The 25,719-nt window shown below is 46.9% G+C and overlaps 1 protein-coding gene across 1 annotated transcript in view; it reads right to left on the reverse strand.

The window, feature by feature from the left end:
- The window catches only part of ADAMTSL3 (ADAMTS like 3), a 336,362-nt gene that overhangs the window by 93,494 nt on the left and 217,149 nt on the right, over positions 1-25,719 (reverse strand). Inside the window, exons 16-17 of the mRNA XM_080807956.1 lie at positions 17,902-18,188; positions 7,537-7,666 (exon numbers count right to left, since the gene is read on the reverse strand). Of these exons, the coding sequence (XP_080664082.1) occupies positions 7,537-7,666; positions 17,902-18,188 (417 nt within the window). The remainder of the gene's footprint in view (positions 1-7,536; positions 7,667-17,901; positions 18,189-25,719) is intronic.

Consider the following 25,719-nt stretch of genomic DNA (forward strand, 5'->3'; position numbering starts at 1 on the left):
TTGCTAGCTAGAAGCGTGATGCTATGGCTTCCCAGAACTCGCTCGTCTGGCACAGCTGTCACTTTGCACCCTTCGACCATCACCTCCCATTTCCCCTCCCCCCAGCCCCCAGCAGCCATCATGCTACTCTCTGCTCCTGTAAATTTGACTACTTCAGAGCACACAGATAATGAGATCACACAGCATTTTTCTGTGTCTGGCTTCTTTCACTGAGCATGATACAGGGGAGGCTTTTTTAATTCCTTCCACTCAAAGGCAAAGCCAGGACAGATAATTTTCCTTGAGATCTGCCTTTTCGGGGTGGATTTTTTTCCAATTTGTCTTTTCACTGAGGTAGATCCTGGCTTCATATGGGAATCTCCATTCCATTCCTTATTTCCTGGAGATCCAATGACTTGTCTGTTTCCAGAAAAAAACTGTTAAAGCCAAAGGTCTAGATTTGTGCCATTGGCAACTGTCCCCTATGGAAGCCCTAACTTAAATACAAGGTTACTATGCTCGATCCATGCTATAGCTCGTTTCTTTTCTTTTTCTTCCTTCCTTCCTCCCTCCCTCCCTTCCTTTCTTTCCTTTCCTCCTTCTTTCTTTTTTCTTTCACGTCTGAGGATTTATCTTACTTTCTTACAAGTGTAGTTTTACATTTCAAGTTATTTAATACATATTTTACTCAGTATTTCAGAATCTTTTAGTAGAAGGGCCTTCAGTATATCTAGTTCATCACTTGGCTAAAAATGGACCTTCACATACTTAAAACAATTATTTTCGCAAGGTTAGCTCTAGGTGGATCATGATTTCCCCATAGTATTCTAAAGATATTATTTCTTTACTTTTTTGGGAACTTCAGCTGTTAATAAGTTGTTAGTAGTTGATATGTCTTTTAGGTCTTACAGCTCTTAAGATTTTCTTATCATCTTTGACTTTCTGCAGCTTTGCTATTATGTATTTAAATGGGATTCATTTTCATTTATTTCTCTTGATACTAGGAATAGACATTTTTTCTGAAGTTTTAGTAAACAGTTTATTTAATATCTTGTTTCTCTGCCCTTACCATTTCTTACTTTTCTTCTCTTTTCCCCAAACCTTCTACTTTCCGTGCTTTAATTCTCTTGACTTCCTCCGCACTACCTTCAAGGCAACAATTCTTTCTTCCCTTGTTTGTGGTTTACTTATTTTTCGCTGGGTTTTAAGATTTTTAAGCTGTGTAACTGGTTCTTTTTAAGACTCCCCTATTGTGACTATATTTCTGCCCATGTCTGCTTTATAATTTCCAGTTCTTTACATGGATATTATTTACCAATTTAGATCACCAAAGAGCTCAGTGACAGTCTTTTTCAGACTGTTCCTGTATTTTGATTTCATCTGGAGTGAATTCAACTTTCAACTGCTGACTCTGTTGACCATCTCCATTGGTATTAGGTTTCTTCATGTGCTTTGGAGTTTCATTTTGCAGACTCAGTTTGGTTTCTCTCTCCCCATCTCCCTTTGTTTGTCCTTTTCTCTGACACTTTCCCTCGGTGTCTACAGTGTGGTTTACTTCCATCTAGCCCTCCAGCGTCTCCAATCCAGAACCAAATCTCGTACAGACAACAGCGCACAGAAGCCCCCTACGGACACTGACGCTCCAATCACTGAGCCAACGTGTGATTTGTGGCTACATAGTTGTGTCTGCCCTCCACCCACCCCCCCAGGCGAGTAGCCTCATCTATACAACGCCTTCAGTTCGTGATCAGCAGCAGCTTTTTCCTGCTTCCATTCCCAAAGGAGCAGTGAATGTGGGTCTTTCTGATCAGTAAAAAGGAAGATATTTCGGCCCTACCTTCTATGGAACTGAACTCTCATGAGTCTTGACTGCTTGGGGCCACGAGTCCACAAGAACCACAGGTCTGTTTCCACTCACCACTTTACACTTCCTTTCCACTCCCGGCCCACATAGTTCTTTTCATGATATGGTCTTTGGTGTGTTGTTTTAATTTCCCTGCACTTACACTGCCTCTACCATTGATCTGTGTTTGGGACAGAAGGTAAAATTAAAACACCAGCTTAACTGGAAGCCTACCAATTAGCTGGGTAGTAACTGATTATATCTAAGTTTCCAGTAGCACTGGAGGTGAGGGAACTCACCAACAGTAGAAATATACATCATATTTTGATGACAACCGAGCTATATGGATAAATAATTAAAAGCATGAGGTTTCACTATCAATTCAGCTTCACTATAGAATGTATTTGGAGTGACTGCTGGATAATCATCTTTCAAGAAAGTGTATAGCTAGAAGAATCCATCAGAGGCACAAGGGACTGGAAACGAAACCACTGTGAGGCAAGAAAGGGGGAACTGTTTCTTCTTAACAGACCAAAGACTAAATACAGAATTTTTTAAATTTCAAGAATTGGGTAACAAGGTAAAGCAAGTCTGTAGAGAAACACCTCACTCTTGCCTCTTGCCTTCTGACTTCCCTCCCTAGCAGTGCTGACCGCTGTCAGAGAAGAAAGCTCCCCTCAGACAAGTGGGACCGTTATGTAATTCCTGCATGTTTCTACAAGCTGCTGGCTCTCTCCTGGAAAAACCGGACTCCATAAATAGCAGACACTCAGCAGTTATGGCACAGACTGGGGGGAGGGGGAGTCACCCCATAAGAGCAAATAAACGTACAACACCCCACCTTGGAGAGTCCAGGCTAATTCATCAAATGCGTTCGCCTTTGGGTAAACAAAGATCCGCGGACTGTCCAGCCCGATCTCAGCGGTGACTTCCACCCTGGGGTGATATTTTACTGCTATTGCCCTTGGAGTCAGTAAATATTTGTGTGGAAAACATTACGCAACACCCTGTGCCTGTTATTCCTGCACCACTGGTTTCTAGAACCTAAAACATTTTTGTAAACTTACCTTCACTTTGGCACCCACCCTTTGTCTCTGCTGGGTTCTTTCCAATATAACTCTCAAGCTTCGAAAAGTTTATTAAATTTGCAATTTTTGAAACAAAGAAGAGTATTTCCCTTCCCGTAAAAACAGACTCTTAATTTTGCAAAGTGGCCAAGACATGTTGTGTGCTCTATTATTCCCAGCTCGGAGGGAAGCTCTGTGGGCAACAGGGTGCCGGAGAAGATAACGCGCCATCGTTCTTGCTGAGGCCCAGAGATGAGGGCATGGGGCTGCTGCTGTACACGGGACGGGTTGGCTCGCCTCCCTCAGCAGCCCTAAGAAACAGGGTCCGCACTCAGTACTGGGTTTGGGGAGCCAAGGAAGGGCAGGACTGCAGACTGAACTCAACCCTACCGATGGCCGCCCGGTCAGCTCAGGGGAAGGCTGCTGTTCTTAGAACTGAAATGACCCTGAGCATTTGCAACCATTCATGAGTAGACAGGAGGATCCCCGCCGAAAGACCGGGCACAGCCCTGAAGACTTGAGTGAAAAAATGCAACTTGAAAGCAGCCTCAACGGTGAAAGGAGTTGGAGTTGAAACGAACTTGCTAACCACAAAGTCCAGCATTTTCCATCATTACTCAGATGAAGAGGCCCAGAGGGGCCCAGAGGGCTAAGGCACTGCCTGAGATTCCTGGAGGGGGCACAAGTGGGGCACCACCCCGTGCTCCCAACCCACTCCCAGTCCTCTCTCAACTACAAAGAGCTCCCCTCTCTCAGGGGTCTCAGCATAAGGTCCTATGTCATGTTCTGTCGGACTTCATTATACCAGTGAGAAATGACGGCTCTCCTGGGAGAGATTTCACTTTTTTTATGGAGAAGAGAGATCCAGACAGCGGGCATGGTATGTGCAAAGGCCCGAAGGCAGGAACGAACACGAGCATGGGTCACGGCGAAGATTGACCGGGGCTGCTGAGCACGGTCCTCGGGGCACATGCGTGCATGCGTGTACGTGTGCGTGTGTGTGTGTTTGCGTGTGCTGAGGGTGGTAGTGACAGGAGATGTGGTCCAAGAACCTAAAAGCAGGGGCACAGAGGACCTTATAGGATGCTATGGACTGAATTATTTCCCCACAAAAGTTGCCGAAGCCCTGACTCCTAGTACCTGTGAAAGTGATCTTATTTGGAAATAGGGTCTCTGATCGATTTAGAAGAGGTTATTAGAAAGGGCGCCAACCCAGTATAAGTGGTACCCTAATAAAAAGTGGACGTTTGGACAACGGGACAAGCAGAAGGAAGACAATATGGAAACCTGGGGAGAACAGCATCCACAAGCCAAGGAATGCCTACCAGGAACTGGGAAAGAGGCCTGGACCAGGTTCTCCCTCCCAGTCCCAGAAAGAGCCAACCCTGCCTGCCCCTGGATCTTGGACTCCCCAGCCTCCAGAACGGAGACAATCATCTTCTGTTGTTTAAGCCACCTTGTCCACAGTACTGTGTGACAGCAGCCCCAGGAAGGTCACACACATGCCAAAGTAAAGAACACAGACTGTGACGCTCAGGTGAGGAAAGTTCCTGGAGGGTTTTATGTGGGAGCTTCTCACTGCAATTTACAAAGTTCTCTGCAGGTCATCCCTGTGCATGTGGGTCAGAGCAGGAAACACAAGAGGAGAGAGTTTATTTAGCTACAATGGAAACAGTTCATGCAAAATCTCTCTGCACAGAGGCAGGAGCAGTTAGGAATGGTTGGGGAGGATTGCTAAGAGGTAGAGAGAGACAGTGTCATGAATCGTGTCCACATCCTTAGTCGAGAAATGAAACCAGAAAAAGCCACTTAACACAAAGAAGAAGAAGAAACTCAAACTCTATGATAAATAGAATAAATAGTAGGGAAATGTATGATTTGGACTTCACCTTAAAAAAACAAACTACAAATTATGAAATCAAGTTATTTACACCATGCACTGAACGTAATGTCAGTGGTAATGGCAACTAGGTGCGCTCGTTCTTAGAACAAAGAATAGACTGTTCTGCATGTTCTCTCTCGCTTGCCTTTTTTTTTTTTTGCTGAAAAAATTGCATGATGACCCACTACAGCTGTCTTCACTTTCAGAGCTGGATCAGAACAGGGTTGTTTTTGCAAAAGCAAAACTGAGTTTCACCATGTCCGCAGCCCCCTCGGTGCCCTGATGGGCAAATCCCTCTCACTTTACCCTGCTTTGTTTTTGTTTTTTAAAGAGGTACTTATTTATTTAATTGATGGCGAGAGAGATAGCGAGAGAGGGAACACAAGCAGGGGGAGTGGGAGAGGGAGCTGAGCAGGGAGCCCGATGCGGGGCTCGATCCCAGGACCCCAGGATCATGACCTGAGCCGAAGGCAGACACTTCACTGACTGAGCCACCCAGGCACCCCTGAAGCCTGCTTTGTGTTGGCACCTGTGTCCATTTTCTGTTTAATTGGCCACTTGTGCCCAAGTCCTCATTTGTCAATGACTTGGGCTACAAAGAAAAGACACAACTGGGGGAAGACTAGCTTTCTGTTGATGGGGAATAAGATCCAGAGCTAGAAATAAAGCACACTCCAAATTTATGGGTGACAGTTTCTTTTTTTCACTCCTCTTTGTTTATGACTTCAGAACTGCACACTTAGCCAAACCGTAGTCACCATTTGGAGTTTGTATAAATTCCAAATCGTTTCGTTTATAGTCCTCTTTCCAGAAAGCCTGTGCCGGCTGGTGTCGAGAAAGGGGAGGTGGTGCAGGATTCCAACCTCGTGGGAAAACGTGCTGGGGGAGGACACTCTGTGTCTTCCCCTCGCCGTGTTTCCCCTTGTCCCTCACCCCGGCTCAGACAGGTGGCCATCTGCTCTCATCTACAAAGCCTCGGGGGTGGGGATGTGTCAGCGAAGGAAAACAGAAACCCTGGCTTTTCCAAAAATATCTAAGTCAGTGTTTCCAGTATTAGAATAAGAAACAACTGAGAAATGTAGATAACAAATTTGGATTATGAGGGCTTGACTGTACACTTAATAGAAGTGCCATTTCTCCAAAGATAAAAGGAGACACTCCCAGTAGCTCTACACTCAGCACTACCCCCATATGACCGATGCTCTGGGAAAGTTCTAGACATACCCGATAAAGCGAGCATCCTAACCCCGGGTTAGATCAAGCCTCCCTAAAACCCCTCCTGTATGTCTCTTCAGCAATCTTGGATCATTCCGGAATGCAGTAAGCATGGGGGAAGGGGGAGGCAAGCAGGAAGGGAAGCAGGTATCCCTGTGCTGTTCCTGGGCCCAGGTCCTCACTGCTTCTCAGAGGAGCACAGCGAGATAGCTCCACCACAAGTCAGGAAGTCCTTGGGATTTCCTGACCCTACGACTGAAGTCGGCAATATGGTCATGGCAATAAAACCCTGTTCCTGCCCCACTGGAGGGGTGCCCTCGCCAAAGATGAAGGCACACACTGGAGCCGGGCTCGCCTGGAGACTGTGCCAGCTGGAGGGGCAGACACGGGAGAAAAGGGCCGTGTGCCGGGCAGGAGGGCTGGATCCTCGCGTGGACCCGCTAGCCCATCCCGACCCCCGTCTCCCTCAGACCACCAAGGCAGGAAGTGTACATCACAGCCAACACATCTCAGACAATCAGAATCAGAAGGGTCGAGAGAATTCCACAACCCCACGTATCTCCTGAATAAACATAAAATACACCGGTCCTCACTCCAGGACGGCCGGAGAGACGCAAGGATCTGCCTGCGTGACTCAGAGTCCCAGAGGTCGCAAACGTGACTTTAGGGAATAAAGGTACCTCATTAGATGGGTGATATGATTACCAAGAGGCAGGTAAGAGATTCTGGCAAAGAGGGAGGGGAGCGGACCAGGAATGAGTGCTGTATTTTTGGCAATTGATTCGAGATGGACGCATGATCAAGCCAACGAAGGTAAAGGAGTGAAGAAGGGAAAAATGGGTGGCTGGATTCTGGAAGCTCTTGGGTTAGAACCAGGGATGCTGAGCCATCATCCTCTGCAACCAGCAATGCCCAGGGAGAGGAGAACGTGGGGAAAACCTACCCTCGCTTCCGATAAAATTCCCCAGGATCTCATAAGGACTTAAGCAGGGAAGAGGATTAACTTTTAGGGTTTCAGACCAAGGAGACCAAAAACAAGTTGATGTCATCTGTTCATGGGGGCCTGTGCCAGTGCACCCCTCCGTCTGAGATCTGAGGCAAGTCAGCGGGAGGGGTGGCAATACACGGCGTGTAGCTAACAAGTAGGAGATCCGCTCAGTCACTCCACAAACACGGCCCGAGCACTGACCGGGAACGTGTGCTGACTCTACCTCGGATCCTGAGCCCTTTGATGTGGCCGGAGGCAAAGCAGCACCCTTGAGGAGACAGAAGAGAACAGTACTGCGGACCTCGTGGTTCTGCAAACGCAGACCAGCTGATGGTCGTTCCCAAGAGCCCGGCTAACGGCGATTCCTGCTTTCCTCGGCAGTCCCCGTGCACCCAGCAGGAGTCTGGCCGGTGCACGAGGTGAATGGAGAAGAGAGAACGTCTCCCCAAGCCAGGCGATCCACCCTGGGACGGGGGCACCAGCCTCTACACACACGTGGGTGTCTCTGCAGGAGAGGGTGTTAGTCCCACACAGCATCCCGGGAGCACCGGCCAGCACATACCTGGGGGGGCAGGGCTCGGTGTTGCAAGCCTGGCTCATTGCTGGCGGACGGTGGAGCGTGTCGCACAAGCTGTCACTGACTGTCTGCTGGGTCTGGGTGTGCAAGCACACGGCTATGGCTTCCTGACGGCCTGCAGGTGGGAGACAGCAAAATGCAAATGGCTTAGAATAACTTATTGCGGAGGGAAGAGGGGGTCGCAGTCGCGGGTCGCGGGACTTCTTGAGCCACTGCCCTCTGACTGCGCTGCTTGGCTCCAGGCTGCACGGCAGGGGGCACATGGGAGCAAACAGCTGTGCATTTTCCAAAGTCTTCCTGCCTGTAATATTGTCCCCGCCGCCCTTCCCGCCCACAAACACTCACCCTGAAACCCGAAGAAGCACCCGCCTCCCTCGTAACCTTGTGAGGCCCAAAGACTGGTCTCACCGTCCCCATCTCCTTAGTTGCATATAAGGACACTGAGGTTTAGAGAGAAATCAAGACAGCCAAAAGAAAAGGGAGGAGAGACTCAAAACTAAAAATTAGATTTCCTGTCTCCTAAGCCAGTGCTCTGTCTTGGTCCTGCAGGGACAGTCAACAAGGCAGGGACTGCTCCTTGAGCAAACGGGAACCTTCCACAGGCTGATCTTTGCTTTGGGGCCCGTCTGACCCCAAAGCCCACGTCGTCACCGCTATTCTTCGTCTATTGAGACAAAAAGAATTATTTGGAAAATCAGAACTGCACAAGATAGAAATCAAACTCCGGATGAAAAAGGAGTCACATAAGAACTGTAACAGCAACTTGACTCTGCTATTTGAAATATGCAAATGTATTCCGTTTCACGCAAGAATGTGTGTTCCATTAGGTTCGAAGACTGTGGTTCTCTTTCCAAATGCCATGTTTCAATCCATCCGTTTTATGGTATTTTACAGAGTGCCGAACAGGCCAAAAGGATATTTAAAATACACATCCGTGAGGTGAGGCTCTTTCCGCTACATTTTCTCCTGCTTTCTTCTGTCGGAATCTCACGTTCCCAGCCATAGCGGGATGCGATCTCCAATCTCCATGGATCTCCCATGACATTTTTTTTTAAGTAAGGACTAGCTAACTTGAGATACCGAGGGGACACAGCTACAACTGAATAACCAGTTTCCGTTCGCAAATGTCAGGCTTCGTCCTGACTCCGTCTGGGCACAGATGCTCCTTTTCTAGCAGGGCTGCCTTTCTGTTTTGTCAGAGAAAAGTCTGATTACCTTGCACATATATTTTAATTTGTCATCAAAACACTTTAGAAAATGTATACAGAGGCAAGTTTGGAGTGTTTTCTGAAGAAGCAGTGGGTGGGCCTTCAGGGTCTAACGTCATCTCATTTAACCATTCGGATGAAATGTTAGACCCCTCATGAGAAACTTCTCTGTCGTAAAGCGAGCATACTCGAAGGAATGTAAAAAATCAATAGGTGGCTTAGGATACTTATTGGGGTAAAATGTGTTTTCTAGAGACGACCACAAAAATACCTTCCACCTCAAATACTCGACCTATGAGATCACTCCAACGCTTTTCACTTCAAGAGGCTTGATAAGACCTTTATCTTCAAAAGGAGAAGCAAAAAATATGTTTACTTCATCTCATACTTAGCAAAACTTGGGTGACAACTGTGATGCCTTCTGGAGCTATGAAATAAATGAAGCATTAAAATTTCAGTATAATTTTTTTCTAATTTATTCCTTTGGTCATATGAGGCAACATCCCTCAGTCCACACTTGACTTCTACAATGTCATAATAAGGGGGTCTTTTGGGGGCAGAAATCATATTCAAGGCCTTCATCAAGAAATGAATTAACATGGGGGGAGGGACTCAAAAAGGGAGACAGAGCCAATGAACACATTTCCTTTTTTGCTTTAAGGTTCACGTGAGTTGGTTTCTTGCACGCAAGTCTTGAGTAATTCAACATTCCCAATAACATCACACACACACACACACACACACACCCCTCTCAGTACGAAATACCCGGAGCGATGAAGAACATCGCTCTTTAAGGTGTTCTGTCCAGTATTTTTACATCCAGTTGTATGATAAAAATGAGAAATAGATTGAGTAAGAAAAGTATGTTGATTTAATAACGGAAGAGCCTTGGGCCCTAGAAAGAGACGTTAACATGGTCTCGAAGCACCAACAGAGCATTAACAAAAAAAAATCCTCCATTAGTCTATAAACTGCAGTAAGTCCCAAAAGCCAGAGATCATGCAGGTCGCATTCTCTGACCACAGCAGAGTCCAACGATAAACAAATAATAAACAACTAAACCCCCAAGTCCAACCGTTAGAATTTTCTAAGCGTCTTTCCCTATATAACTCTTGGCCAGGAAGAGTGAATGGCTCCCACATTATTTGTGGTCAGAAAAAAAAAAGAGAAGAGAGAGGCTTAAGGCAAACTGAGACCAGATGAACAACTCATAATAATAATAATATTGTCATGAGACGGATGACCTTTTTTTCCAAGAAAACCTAAATTAGGGAAATTTCTTGAAAATTAAGATCTTGAAGGCAACAATAACCAGGAGTGGGGGGAGGGGTTGGAAATGATGTCCCAGACCCAGCCACGATGCTCCCCCTCAGCCCCGGACCAAGAGGGGAAAACAAGAACGGGTAGGAACCGGCGCCTTCAAACTCTTTAGACCGATAATATCCATGATATAAACTATTTCTTAGAAGATGTTATTTATTGGGGCGCCTGGGTGGCTCAGCGGGTTAAAGCCTCTGCCTTCGGCTCAGGTCATGATCTCAGGGTCCTGGGATCAAGCCCCACATTGGGCTCTCTGCTCAGCAGGGAGCCTGCTTCCCCCTCTCTCCCCCTCTGCCTACTTGTGATCTCTGTCTGTCAAATAAATAAAGAAAATCTTAAAAAAAAAAAAAAAGATGTTATTTATTGATTTGAGAGAGAGAGCATGCACGAGCGGTGGGGACGGGCAGAGGGAGAGGGAGAGAGAGAAACAGGCTTCCCGCTGAGCAGGGAGCCTGACATGGGGCTCGATCCCAGGACCCCGGGATCACGACCTGAGCTGAAGCAGATGCTTCACTGACTGAGCCCCCTGGGCACCCCATGACATAAACCATTCGAGGCCTTTGGGAGATCCGGAAAACTCCGATTCATGGTACCGCGACTACAACACGGACGGCGGCTTCCGTTCAAGGGAAAGCAACCGTCGCTACTTCATAGTGCGTGGCCCTGTACAGACACCAGCCGGGGCCACCCTGAACAGAACAGTGAGTCCGTTTTCCTCCCTCTCCGCTGCTAAATGCCCAGACGGGGAGCTCCGTGAGATGAGGGCTGTAGAACCCGGGGGGCCGCGTGACACGCAGCCCAGGCTTTGCTGGAGCCTGACAGGAAGGCACCCCCCGCAGCCAGACTGGCTGGAGGAGACTACAGCTCCAGGCCCGTCAGGACTCGGAGCTCTGGAGAGAACAAGACAGCGACGGCGACCCCTCCGTGCCGGGAGCACATCTCCGTGGGGAGTGAGCGAGCAGGAGCCCGCGGGGCCGGCGGGGGTTGCAGCCCCCCCTTCCCTCTTGTGGGGAGGCGCGCTTGGACTCCGCCCCATGAAACGGGGGACACCGACACGTGCGATGCCATTCCCGGATCCTATACCGATCCTATACTGACCCACTGTAGTCAGCCGGGTGAGAGCAGTGCGCCGCGACCTCCCACGTTGCTGCATTCACTCCCCAAATCGCTCACACACAAATGTTCACGCATGTGCACGCACGTGCACACACACACGCGCACACACGAAAGCACCAGGAACTTCTGCCATCAGGCATAGAGACCCAGGGCTCCTCGCACACATCCTGGCCTCTTCCTGGCCTGTTTCAACGAGGAGCTGCCTCTTCCACATCTCGAGACCGAGCTCCACCCGTGGGCGGGCCTCCTCTCCTTTCCGCCTTCCCAGGAAACCTGTGGGCGACTCCGCCTTTTGATTTCACTCCGGAGCTTTCTCACTTCCTTGTAAACGTCCCCAAGCCACTCGGTCATTGAATAACACAACACGCACAACCCATGATGCCTTCTAGCCTCTTCGCCTTCTCTGTCTTCTTTACCACAAACTTTGCCCCAAAAGTATCCATTCTTTTCATCTCTAACGTTGTCACCTGTGGCTCCTTCCTCCACCCTTTCAACCCTGACTCTGTCCCCGGCGGCCTCCCACTCTCTTCCCGAGATTCTCGTTCACACCCCGGCTTCGGTTCTCTCCGCGCACAGATGACTCGTGAAGGTCTACGTCCAGCTACATCTTCGCACTTTGCCTTGGATTCACATGCGCAACGGCCTACTTAGCGACCCTATCGGGAAGTCCGAAGGCATGTTAAAGTCATTACATCCAGAACTGAACGCATGATTTCCTTGGGCCCAAGTGGTCCTCCGGTGAGCACTTGTCATCCCAGAGAAGAATCCAGGACTCAGACTGGCCACCTCACTCCCGCTCACCCCCTCCACACACAGACTCTCGCCTTTGACCCGTCTCTCCTGCTCATCTGCTGTACTCCATCTCCAGCGTCCTTATCACCAAAGGCCAAGCCCTCACCTGGATGAGACATCAGCTTCTTACGACGGCCTCCCTTACATCTGTTCTTACCCCTTCCACACCCCCCCTTTTTTTTTACAGTACATCTGGGCTTACCTTTTTGAAATAAATACAAGTTTGATCCTGTAACTTCCCTTTGATCAAAGCTTCCCTTTGATCTTGGGATCAAGAACCAAGTCAGCTTTGCATAAGACAGTCATCGGCCCCTGCCTTCCTCTCCAGCGTCAGCTGGCCGTCTCCCTGAGTGTTCCAGCCGCACCTGCCCTCTTCGTTCCCGGGACGGACCACGCACCTGCCACCCAAGGACTTGGTACCTGCTCTTCCTTCGTTTGCTGAACTAATTCCTCATCTTTCAGATTTAAGTTCAGTGTCATTGCTTTTAGGGAAGCGTTCCCTGACTTCCCTAATTAGGTCAAGTTCCTCCTGTTATATGCCTTCTTAGCGCCATGTATCTCCTTTGCTATCACCAGCTGTGAGTTACATACATGCGTGGGATTATGTGATCAGCACACCTCCCCGTGTGAGTTCCAAAGGTAGGGACGACTGAGTCACTATCACCTAGCCCAGTGCCTACCACAAAGAAACATGCAACCACTATTCGTAGACTGTTATTTTTGAGCAGAACAACAGAGTTTCCTGCTCCTTTCAGGACAAAGGGAAGCTTGGCCTTGCCCACACGGCTCATCACTGTTTTTGTGATCCCAGATGATGCAATGAGACATAAAACTTACATAAGATAAATAACTATTTGAAAGGGAAAAATGAAACTATCGTTCATTACGGCTGATTATTTTACTTAGAGAATTCATAAGAATGGACTTGAAAACGAGCAGATGTTTTAAGAGGAGCTCAGGAAATCAGATCTTTTAAAAGAGAAAAAAATGGGAGCATTATAAGAAGAATGCCCTATTATTATTCTATGATCAAATCATCATCCCACTAACACTTATCACAGACCACGTGCCAAGCGCTGTGATTAGGCACTTCTCCTACCTCACCTTGTTAAATAAGCACATTCAGTCCTTTCCTTCAGTCTCACGAAGGAGACGTGGCTCTTCTCATCTCACAAAAATGAGCCTCTACAAACAAACTTCTATGAGTGGCTGGACGAGAGTGGCAGAGCTAAGGCTCCAAGTGCGGTCAGGCTCCAAAGTCCACGTGACCGGCTACTAGCTTGTGCGGTGAGAGAATAGGAAGGTAAAAATCGAAGGTTGTAAGTGCAACAAATAACATAAAATACAAAGAAACATTCTGGTGAGGAATGTTCAGGATGCAGTAAGTTACAAAACCTTAGCAGGGGCGGGGGAGGTGGGTCTTGGAAAGGCAAGCCCATCTTCCAGGACATCTGTGTGCACGGGCACGCACAAGCACGTGCCCACGCAAGGCTGCACGCATACACACGTGTCCCCTGCAAGCTGGAAATTCAACATGTCTGCATTCTTCATGCTTTCGGGAATGAAAAAATTCTGTTGCCACTCCCGTGTGAAAGCAGACTCAGGAGATCTTCTCACGCATCAACAATCATGAAGAATAGATTTATTGATTTCCTGTATGATGTGAAGATAAGTTAGAAGACACAAGTACACAGATTATCAAGATGTAACCAAAGGCTTATCTTTTCAGAAATCTGTAATTTGCATATATCACTTTTCTATCAGAAACAGGAATGTTAGGGAAATAGCGAGGTGCCTGGGGAAATTCTGTTTTCCGGTGGTATTCAGTTACAGCAGACCAGGGTGAGGGTTAAAACCGATGCTTTTAACCATAGGTCAGGGGGACTCGTAGAGGCCAAGCCTCCAAAAGCCATTGCAATGGATCACAGAGAGGCAAGTATCACTGTGTGTAAGTAGCACTGTCAAGACAGTCGAGGAAAATAACCAAGAGCTGAGGTCCACCGAGTCGAGGATGGTGTCCTATTCATTTTCTATCCTGATGCTAAGCCCAGAACCTAGAGCTATGAGTCTAGCACAGAACAGACACGTGGTTCCCTGCCTTTATTGAGGATTTGGGTTTCGAGCACTGGGGCTTCAGTTTTACAGAATTTAGTGATCTGTTTCAAAGGAAAAATTCAAGTTTGAGCCCACAAAGTTAAAAACATTACTTCTGCCAGGTTAAAAAGCTTATTGTATCCACTTACCATTCAACTAAACCTCTCTAAAGGGTGAGAACTATTTTCTGTTTTGGAATGTGTGATGGGCTCTGGGCCTCAGTTTCCCTAACTATGAAATTTGGGTTAGTGGACATCCAAGGTTCATTTAAGTGATATTTTTCTAGGATTAAACAATATAACACAACTTCACAAGGCTAAATTGCTGTTTAACTGAGTATTGAAAGATTTCCAAGCTGACCTATGTCACAATTTGTAAAATGGGTTCCATGTTCACGAGGGGATGTCAGAAAATAAATGGGCAACATCATACCAACCATCTGAGTGCTGAACTGTGCTTCTGACGTTTAAGGCAGTTTCCCTTCTCACTGTGGTCCCAAAGGGCCTGAATACCAATGAGGATAAACTCGATTATCAAAGTTTCACAAAACCTGGATGTGTTAAATGGATTCGAAGCTCATTCTACTACTCCGAGGTATACACACAAGAGAAATGAAATAAAAATATGTCCATATAAAAATGTGTACCTGAATGATCATAGCAATATTATCCACCACACCAAACATGTGCAAATAATCCAAATTTCCAACCGATGAATGGATAAATGAAATGTGGTATATTCACACAGCAGAATAGTATTAGTCATAAAAAGGAATGAAGTAGATCCACGCTAAACCATAGATGAACTTCAGCTAGAAATATTACACAAAGTGAAAGAAGACAAAGGATCCTATTATGTGATTCCATTTATATGAAATGTCCAGGATAGACAGAAAGTAGATTAGTGGCTGCCACAGGCTGTCACTGGCAGGGAAAATGGGGGTTTGAGTTAAATTAGGGAACAAGGGGCGCCTGGGTGGCTCAGTGGGTTAAAGCCTCTGCCTTCGGCTCAGGTCATGATCCCAGGATCCTGGATCAAGCCCCGCATCGGGCTCTCCGCTCCATGGAGAGCCTGCTTTCTCCTCTCACTCTGCCTGCCTCTCTGCCTACTCGTGATCTCTGTCTGTCAAATAAATAAATAAAATCTTAAAAAAAAAAATTTAGGGAACAAGTGCTTAACGGTATAGGATTCTTTGGGGGTTAAAGAGTTCTAACATTGATTGTGATGATGTTGCCCAACTTTGTGAATATACTAAAATCCCCCAAATTGTATAGTTCAAATGCATAAATTGAATGGTATGTGAATTACATTTCAATAGAGCTATTACCAAAAAAAAAAAAAAAAGGAAGAAAGAAAAGGAAAAAGAAATTCACTCCCACGGGTTCAGCCATCCTGGAGGTGGACCCTGCGCCACCTTGGTACACAAGATAGTAGCAGAGTCTAACATTTTGGCATCAAGCTTCAAAGACGAGGGCTAACAGACCCCCCCAGTTGCACCAGAACTAACTTGGTCATCTTCCCTTGGCATCTCCAACTGCTCTGTTAGTCCCAAGGACCCAACAAGTGTACTTTCCCAAACTGGGGGGGGGGGGAGGGAGACTTTCCAATCAGGGAGAGAACTAAAACCAAGGATGACAGAGTACTAGACAAAACAGTGATTCTACCCCAGTCAACATTCAAAAGCTTGAGGGGCACCTGGGTGGCTCCATTAGTTACGGATCTGGCTCTTGATTTTGGCTCAGGTCGTGATCTCAAGGTTGTGGTTTCGAGCTCTGCACCAGATTCTACATTCAATTCAGAGTCTGCTTCAGAGTCTCTCCCTCTGCCCCTCCCTCTGCTGCTCTCTCCCCTCCTCACTCTAAAACAAATTTAAAAATCTCTTTAAAAAAAAAAAAAAACTTGAGATTAACAGATTTGAGGGCATGCCAGCAATAGTAGGGTTTGTTTCTGCTCTCATAATAAAAGACAAAGCCCCAGGCTTCTGGTGAAACTGCAGGAATGTGGTGGTTCAGAAGTGGTATAGACAGCTGACGTTTTGCAGTAATGTAGAAGAAAGTTCCAGACATCTATAATTGCAGTTGAATAGGGGACCATTCATGCATCATAGCAACCGGCTCTAGAGGGGTTCTCCAGACTCATCAAGAAAGTACCAGTTCCCATTATCGCCAAGGACATATCAAAAGGAGAAGGGAGGGAAAAAGAAGGTAAGATGAAATCAGAGAGGGAGACAAACCACAGGAGATTTTTAACGCTAGGGAACAAACTGAGGGTTGCTGGAGGGTTGGGGGGTGGGGTAATTGGGTGACAGGCATTAATGAGGGCACTGCAAGTAATGAGCACTGGGTGTTACATGCAACTGATTAAACGCTAAGGTGTACCCCTGAAACTAAGAACACAAGATATGTTAATTAGTTGAATTTTAATTTAAAAAAAAGTTAAGGTTTCCAAGCTACGACAAGGGTGGTGTCCAGGGTCCTGAACTCAGCAGGCGTCAAGTTCTGGGCAGCAGCACAGGTGTGGCTGAGATTACGTGTCCTGGCAGCAAATTAGGGTCCAGATGAATAAGAAAATCTAAATTCCTTGTTAGTTGGGTAGGCTTCTAAAAACCGGGAGAAGCAAAAAGGAGAGCAGAGAGAATGTGAGGACAGGTAAGTGTTCTTTTCTTAAATTCTGTGTGCATTAGTCCATATAAAAGGCAGCAGCCGCCTCGCGGAAGCCTGGGGGTAGAACGTATGCCACTCCATCTGCGTCCGCTGCGGGCCGGCAAAGTCAGAGAACAGGTGTCTGTGTCAGGAGAGGTGGGTTTAGAGGCTGACTTAGGACAGGAGAGAGACAAATACCATCAGGTCTTGGAGACTGGATGGGGAAGGACTGGGAATTTACTTAAGAGACTGGGGGATAAAGAGTGAGGGGCGCAGGCACCGTGATGGGACTATGAGCTCCAAGACCCGACTGGGTATTCCAAGTAATGAGCTCAGGACCCCCCGGAGGAGTGGAGCATGAACTTGACCTGACACCTCCAAAGGTAGCAGCTTCTTGCATTCTTCCTACCACTGGAGCCAAGAGAGTCCAAGGATAGGGTGTCAGGAGCCCTGGATTGCTGACTGGATGAGGCACCTTCACCTCAGTAGACGATCTAGCTTTCCAATTATTTCTATTTCCTTCCAAAAGACAGCCCTGGAGAAGGACCATCAGGACTCCTGCTCTCTGCTCATCCACTCCCTCTCAGATCCCAGAATGTTTAATAATCCTGGGGCCAACTTCCACACCGTTGAGGCCCCCCAACCACAGTAGTGCTTCCTACTCCGAACAGGTCCACTGGCCGCGCACGCGACTCCGCACAGACCCACGTGAACCGGAGTCATCAGTGTGTTCCTCGCTGGCTCCTGGCCCAATGCACCGTATGAACCTTACTATATTCTGAGGATGAGTCCTGACAGGGCGCCACCAGACAGACAATCCCAGGCCGCCTCACCTTAGAACACTGATTTATAGGCAAGATTGCCTCCATTTACCCGTCCTGCAGTTTCCTATTTATTTCATATTAGTCAGTAGCCTCTTTCCCCACCTCACTTACGCAAATGCTAGGACCAAAGGATCACACCATTTTTTTGGCCAGGACGTAATCCCACTATCCTTCATCTGCCTAGAAGATAATCGTGATGGAAAAGAAAGAAAGAAACGGCAAGGTTTTCAGTTATTCGAAGGATTTCCCCTCCTTCCGACTTTTCTAGCTGGCATCTGGGGCCCGCGTGATGTCGGGATTTCTCAAGCCATCAGAGACACGAGACGGGACTGCCCCCGAGGGAGAGTCAAGTACCTCCCAGGCATGTTGCCGTGCAAGGGGTGAACCCGGCGTACTCCCAGTGGTAAGTCATCCTGCCGTCCTCCTGGAGAGACGCGTCCAGCTCGCGGGAGGCAGGGCCCTCGTCGCACGGCTTGAGGAGGCAAGGCCGCTCGGTGGGCAGCTCGGGGCCCTCACACTCCTCCTCAGGCAGCTCGGTCTCCGTCTGTGTGAAGGTGAGGAGCACGCGGCACTTGACCTCTCGGACCTGGACGCCCGGGCCGCATGTGGTGCTGCAGGCTGACCAGGGCTCCGGAATGAACCTGCGGAAAACCGGGGCGGCGGGCGGGGGGGGGGGGGGGGAGGACACACAACCATTACATTTGGGCCACTGAGGAGAGAGAAGCATTCTCTGAGGTGAAAAAGTGATTTCATTCTGAGGGAAGTCAGGACATTTGAAAGGCTACACTTCCACGGATGCTCAATTACGTCATCGACACATTCTCAAACCTTATTTTTTTTTAACGATTTTATTTATTTATTTGACAGAGAGAGACAGCACAAGTAGGCAGAGAGACAGGCAGATGGAGAGGGAGAGGCAGGCTCCCTGATGAGCAGAGAGCCCGATGCGGGGCTCGATCCCAGGACCCTGAGATCATGACCTGAGCCAAAGGCAGCCACCCAACTGACTAAGCCACCTACGTGCCCCTTGAATCTTATTAAAAACAGAATCATCCCTAGAGATATACTGCATGTTCGCATCCCCTGTATAACTCAAGTTCTGTGCTGTGACCTTTGCATAATATCCTGAAAATTAGGGGGCGCCTGGGTGGCTCAGTTGACTAGGCGTCCGACTCTTGATTTCATCTCAGGTCATAACCCTGGGGTTGTAAGACCGAGTCCTGCGTCTGGCTCCGCACTTAGCTTCATCTGCTTCTCTCTCTCTCTCCCTCTCCTTCTGCCCCTCCCCACGCACTGTCTTTCTCTCTTTCTCTCTCTCAAATAAATAAATAAATCTTAAAATTGCATGGAACGCTGGGTGTTATACACAATGCATCATGGAACTCTACATCAAAAACTAATGATGTGCTGTAGGGCGACTGAATAAGAGTAAAAATAAATAAATGAACAAATAAACAAATAAAGTAAAAATATATATCATTAGTTTTTTTTTTTTAATTTGGTAATAAAGAAGCCATTCCACAGTGGTAATTTCTAACCTGATTTCTTTTATAATATGGAGACTTTTCATCAATATTTATTCATCTAACCTTTATCAAGCTTATCCTTTAACTGGCAGGGTTTTTATTAAACCCTCAATATTTAGGAGCTAAGCTACAAGACAACAAATGTTTTCGGCAGAGCAGATGACGCGTTCATATCCTCTTCTGTTTGCGTAAATACACGAATTTCATCTTCCTGAAAATATCTCAGGTTTTCCACCATCTAGGTGAATAAAGCATTATTTTCTGACCCTGAATTATTATCCGCTGAACCCGAGGTTGTCCACCTACGGCTACGGATCAATTCCGGCCCTTCTGTTTCTCTAGAAACTACTACCCAAGAATGATTTTGATGGTTTTAACTGGATGGGGTGGGATGGGAAAGAAAGAAAACATTTTTGCAAACGGCATAAATTCTGCTGGCTTTTGTGCTACATGGCAGAGCTGGGAATCTGCAACAGACACTCTTTGGCCGACAACGCGAAAAATATTTACCGTCCAGGCCTTTGCAGAAGATGTTTCCCGATTCCTGCACTGAATTTAAAAGCATAGATTCAGGAGGGATGTAGGTACATAAGATATCCTGAAGCAACTCTTACATCATGAGACACTCCCCCCGTGCTAGATGAGGAAGAGCTCAGTATAGATTAAGTCAGGGAACTGTGGGTGCAGTCCTGTTAAATGGGTGCATTTACTGCAAAGCTCTACCGAAGACTATGTTGTATGAACACGTGTGTACCATAAATGCTACGAGGGGAGTGTGGTGTGCATCGTTTCCTACGTTTACGAGAATACACACCTCTATGCACAGGATAATGCACAAAGTCACTTCAGAAAATGGTTAAGATGTAGTTCCAAGGCTTAATGTTCGAACTCTCAGAAAGATAGGGTAATAAGGGCCTCTCTGAGTCCCCAACTGTGTCTTCCCAGACAAGACATCATCACAGTTGTCCACAATGACATAGTTCAATCAGCAGAATGAAATCCCAGTACTACGCATGAGATCAAGAAAGAGCTACTGGTAAGCCCTCCAAACTCTGTTAATTGTGTTGAAAACTGTTAGTGGAGAACTTCCTGCCCTAACCCTTCCAGGCCAGGAGAGAGCTCGCCCAACTTCGCGGGAGGGAGGCGTTCTAGAATACCTGCACAGTGCTCTTGGATTTCCTTGACGTTTCCCCCATAGAACTGGAAAGGAAAAGCCTGATTAAATTTAAGATGAGGAAGGGGTGCCTGGGTGGCTCAGGCAGTTAAGCATCTGATTCTTTTTTTTTTTTTTTTAATTTGACGGACAGAGATCACAAGCAGGCAGAGAGGCAGGCAGAGAGAGAGGAGGAAGCAGGCTCCCCGCCGAGCAGAGAGCCCGATGTGGGGCTCGATCCCAGGACCCTGAGATCATGACCTGAGCTGAAGGCAGAGGCTTTAACCCACTGAGCCACCCAGGTGCCCCTAAGCATCCGACTCTTGATTTCCACCCAGGTCACTATCTCAGGGATGTGGGATAAAGCCCCAGGTCGGGCTCTGTGCTGGGCGTGGAGCCGCTTAAGATTCTCCCTCTCCCTCTGCCTCCCCCCACTTCCTATAAAATAAACAAATAAATCTTTTTTAAAAATTTAAGATAATTTTAAGATAAGATAAATTTAAAATAAGATAAATTTAAGATAAGAAATCCATACAATGTAATGATATGAGGTCAATTAAAAGAAGGAGGTGGGTATGGGGTGAGTGGGTGGCTTCGTCGGTTGAGCGTCCAATTCTTGGTCTCAGCTCAGGTCATGATCTCAGGGTGGTGAGATCGAGCCCCGCATTGGGCTCCACACTCAACAGGGAGTCTGCCTGAGATTCTCTCTCCCTCTGCCCCTACCCCTGCTCATGTGTGTGCTCTCTCTCTCTCCCTCTCTCTCTCCCTCTCTCAAAGTATTTTTGTTTTAAGGGTGTGGGTCTATATTAATTGAGCAGGACTGGCCTCCTCTTAGTTAAATGAAGTAAGTATGGGGTAGTTCATATGCTATGACCTTTGGTCTAAATACACATACACATACATACATACCCATGTGTACACATGTGTAGTGTATGCACTCTGGAATTCTGTATTTATGGCACATGTGTCTACCAAAGTTGATTCCTGAATCATCTCTCTTTTCCGGAAGCGATTGCATATGTCGGGGTCTGGAGTGTAAAGAGGGGGCTTCCCCTTGTCCGCAGGTTGAAAAGGTTTGAATTTTCTCACCGTGTGCATACTGTACATTTACGGCCACTATTTTTTGCCCTCCTCTCTCCTTAGTAATAAAAACTTAAAATTGGGGATTTTGCTTTAATGGGAAGCAGATGTTTTTCATTCAGGCTGAACTCCTGGGTCTCCTGTGATCCAGAACCCTCACGGAATATGGGGCAGGCGAGAGGGCTCACACCCTCTTTCCTAACAGGGCAAATGATGGCTGTCTCCGGTGTTTTCCTAAGGCACCCGGGATGTTTCAAGTTGGTTTTCAGAGGTCCTTTTAAGGGTCCTCTTTAAACACCGGATGCGAGCGCTATCCAGATTAGCTATGAGTGATTTCAGAGGACAAAACAAAACAAAACAAATCTATGGCAACTCAACCTTTATGCATAAACTAGCATGATTTTCTTCTGTGGATTTTTAAATATTTTTCATTTATTATTGTTTGTTTATTTTCTTGAAGAGTCAATTTATTTATTTGACAGAAAAAGAGAGCATGAGCAGGGGGAGCTGGCCAAGTTTATCATGGTCATCTTTTTCTTTTTTTTAAGATTTTATTTATTTATTTATTTGACAGAAAGAGGGCGAGCACAAGTAGAGGAAGCAACAGGCAGAGGGAGAGGGAGAAGCAGGCTCCCCGCTGAGCAGGGAGCCCGATGTGGGACCCAATCCCAGGACCCTGAGATCATGACCTGAGCCAAAGTCACGAGTCAGACACTTAACTGACTGAGCCACCCAGACACCCCCAAAACAGACTTTTTAAAATGGCAATTTTTAGAGACAAAGTGAGAGAGAACCTAAGTAATCCGATATTGAAGACAGCTGGATTCTGTAGGTAGAGGTTCTGACCCATGACAAACAGAAAAAGTATTCAGAAATAAAATACATAAAAAAAATTATAAAGTGTCTAAACTACAGCTCGGAAAGGCACACTGTCTTCCAGGAAAAAAGTGATAAAAAGTGATGAACATAAAAACCTAGAGTTTGACGCAGAATAACGGCCGCCCCAAAGACGCTCACACTCTAGTCCCTAGAATTTACGGATATGTTGAATTGTACGGCAAAAGGAATTCTGCTGATGGGGTTAAGGTTATGGACCTCAAGATAAGGAGACTGTCCTAGCACGGTCATCGGATCACGCGAGTCCTTAAAAACAGAGCAGCCTCTCTGGCTGGCATCAAGAGACACGGGTAAGGAGCAAGAGAGGTTCAGGGCGTGAAGGGCACTCAACCCACCATTGTTGGCCCAGAGACGGACGGGGCCAGAAGCCAAGGAACGCAGGCAGTTTCTGGAAGGTAGGAACAACTCTCAGAGCCAGCAAAGAAGTCGAAGTTTCAGTTCTACGACTGCATGGCACTGAATTCTGCCAACAACATGAATGAGCCTGGAAGCACCTTCTCCCCGGGGCCCCCAGAGAGGCACTCGGGCTCTTGATTCTGGCTTGGCGACCCAGCGCAGGGGAACCGGCTGAGTCGGCTGGGCTCCTCACCTCCAGAACCGAGCTGGCAAATGTGTATTAAACCACTCAGTTTGTGGCCAAAGCAATTTAAAAAGTTTGAATTTCCTAACCTGGCTACATTTTCTTTTTAAATCAGGAATTTTGAAATAGGATGGTAATAAAGCAAGCTATGTCAACCCACTCATTTTAAAATGGAGACAAATAGAAATGGGATGTTTAGGGATGTCTGGGTGACTCAGTCATTAAGCATCTGCCTCCAGCTTGGGTCATGATCCCGGGGTCCTGGGATCGAACCCCACGTCAGGCTCCCCGCTCAGCAGAGAGCCTGCTTCTCCCTCTGCCACTCCCCCTGCCTGTACTCACAGTCTCTCTCTTTTATATAATCTCTTATATATTATAAATAAATAAAATCTTAAAGAAATGTAAAAAAATATAAGGAATAACGAAACGGGATAAGACAAGGTAAACGATCCGTACACATTTTAGGAATGAAAAGATAAAGTTATTCTTTGATGATGACTTGAGAACTATGGGAGACAGTAAAGTTAATTGAAGATTTTTTAGAAAAAAAAGATCAGAGTTCAATAAAATAGTCCCTATCTATCCATCTATCCTAAAATTAGCAGGTTTCCCAGATTCAGCCAACACTTGCTGTTGCTGTCGGCCGTCAGGAACTGTGCTAAGAACAGTACCTGTATCATTTGAATATAAGTTTCAGAACAACCTTTTGAACAAGTACCATTTCTTCCTGACTTTACAGATAGAAAAAAACTGACACTTAACCCACGTAAGAAAACTGAGCTGCAAGTAAACGCAGGCCTCCCGATTAAAACCACAAAACACTGAGGGGGTTCTAACCCCAGAGACCAGATTAACTGGAGAGAACAGCACGTGCCTCCGAATGGAAAGACTCCAAATTGTAAAATGTTCATTCCCCCCTTCATTACTTTAGCAAACAAATGCGCTTCTGATCCAATTTGGGGGGAGAGGCTGGAAACAGACAAGACGACTCTCCAGTTGTTACAGGAGGTTACGTGAGGACAGTCAGAAGCACGTCACACAAGAATGACAATTACAGAGCCCATGCACAGCCTAGAGAAAACAGGACTGACAGTTACAGTAATCCCAATACTATGGGACTGGCAATGGGGTACCGTGAAGGTACTTTGAAATCAGCACAGGCAGGACGAATTATTTGCTGGATAGTGCTGGGCAACCTGTTAATTATTTGGGAAAGACACCACATATCACATTCCCCACGGATCAAAGTTACATGAAAACATGAAAAGTGCAGTTGACCTTTGAACTCCTCGGGGTTTCAGGGCACCGACGCCCCTCCTCACTCCCTGCCCACAGTCAAAAATCCACGTGTAACTTCTGACTCCCCAAACTCGTAACCAACAGCCTACCGGTGCCTCACCCATAATGTACACAGACAGTCGCACCTAATCTGTGCGTTACATGAATTACCTACCGTCTTCTTACAATAAAGTAAGCTGGAGGGAAGAAATGTTGCTAAGAAAATCGTAAGGAAGGGAAAATACATTTACAGTGCCACATCGCCAAGACCCACCGGTGAGCGGGCCCACGACAGTCCAAACCCATGTTGCTTGAGAATCAACTGTACTAGAAAACAGCATTTTTTTAAAAAAAAAAAAAAAAGATCATTTCCCCATGTTGATGAAGGTGTGGGAAAGAGGGCGGGCTCCAGGACTGCCGTGGACAGGCAAACTTGTACTGACTTTCAGGAATAAAATCTGACCAGAGAAATTCAAGGCCTTTGATGTGCCCGTCTTCCGTCCTGGAAATTCCACCCCACAGACGTGTCCCTGTCTAGACAATCAGAGACGGGCAATTCGAGACTGGATGCAGTCTTTTTTCCCTTTTTGTTTTTATCATGGTGAGTGATCAGCAGCACGTTGCAGACAGCCAGAAAGATCTTTCTAAAACATAATCGTGGTGACACCACTTGTTAAAACCCTCTCGCTGCCTCTACATGAAGTCCAAGCTCCTTAGTGAACCATGAAGACCTTCAAGACGTGCTTATGTCTCCAGCTACATCTCCGCTGCCTTGCGCTCTAGCCTGCAGGGCCCTCTCCACACTCGGTACTCAGCAGCCAGGCACGGCCCCTGTAGACCAGTCGGCCGGCACGCAATCCCAGATACCGGACGTGCTGCTCGTCTGACACCATGTGCCTCTCAGGACCTCAGTCCACGCACCATCCCTCCCAGGAAGCTATCCCTGACCCCCTAAACCTCACAGGACAGTGATATAACCACTAAATCCTCTGTCTACCTTATTAGACCCACCTAGGGATGGGCAAAGCTTGAACTCAGGTTACCTAACCTTCAGTTGGAGCCCGGCGAATCACCTCTACCACTTTACAGCTCTGAAATGCTGGACGCCGTCGTCTTTCTGTGCCTCGGTGCCTTCACCCCCAGAGTGAGGGGAATGGTAACACCGTCTCATGGGGTGTTGGAATCAAATCGCTGGAATTAAACGCATCAATCCACACAGACCCCTGGCACAAATGAAATCCTCAATATTAGCTCTTAGTACCATTTCGAGAAAAACAGATGCCTGCCAGGAGACATAATCTGGTTTTAGCAAATACATCTGCCCCAAAGGGAGAAGCTACACTAGCAGGGAAGAAGACATCCAAAGTGTTCCAACCCGGTCCTGTTTCCTTGGTTTTCACATATGAAAAATGAGAGAAGGGGCAAGACGCCCGCAGGAGTATCTCGACTCCCAGAGAAACGAGGACGTCTCCAGGGAAGGTCTTTAAAAACAACGATGAACCGTATCAACCGTCAACACATTCCACGGCTGGAAGCTATGAAAGGTCAAAATCGCAGTTCTCCTGGCGTAGCTTTATAAGCTATAATTTTTATTTTCCTAATTAAAAAAAAAAAAGCTTTTGAACATCCACTCTCTGTGTAAACTCAAAGCTCAGGCC

The sequence above is a fragment of the Martes martes genome (genome assembly GCF_963455335.1).
Source record: "Martes martes genome assembly, chromosome: 7".
In the NCBI taxonomy this organism is placed as follows: Eukaryota; Metazoa; Chordata; class Mammalia; order Carnivora; family Mustelidae; genus Martes; species Martes martes.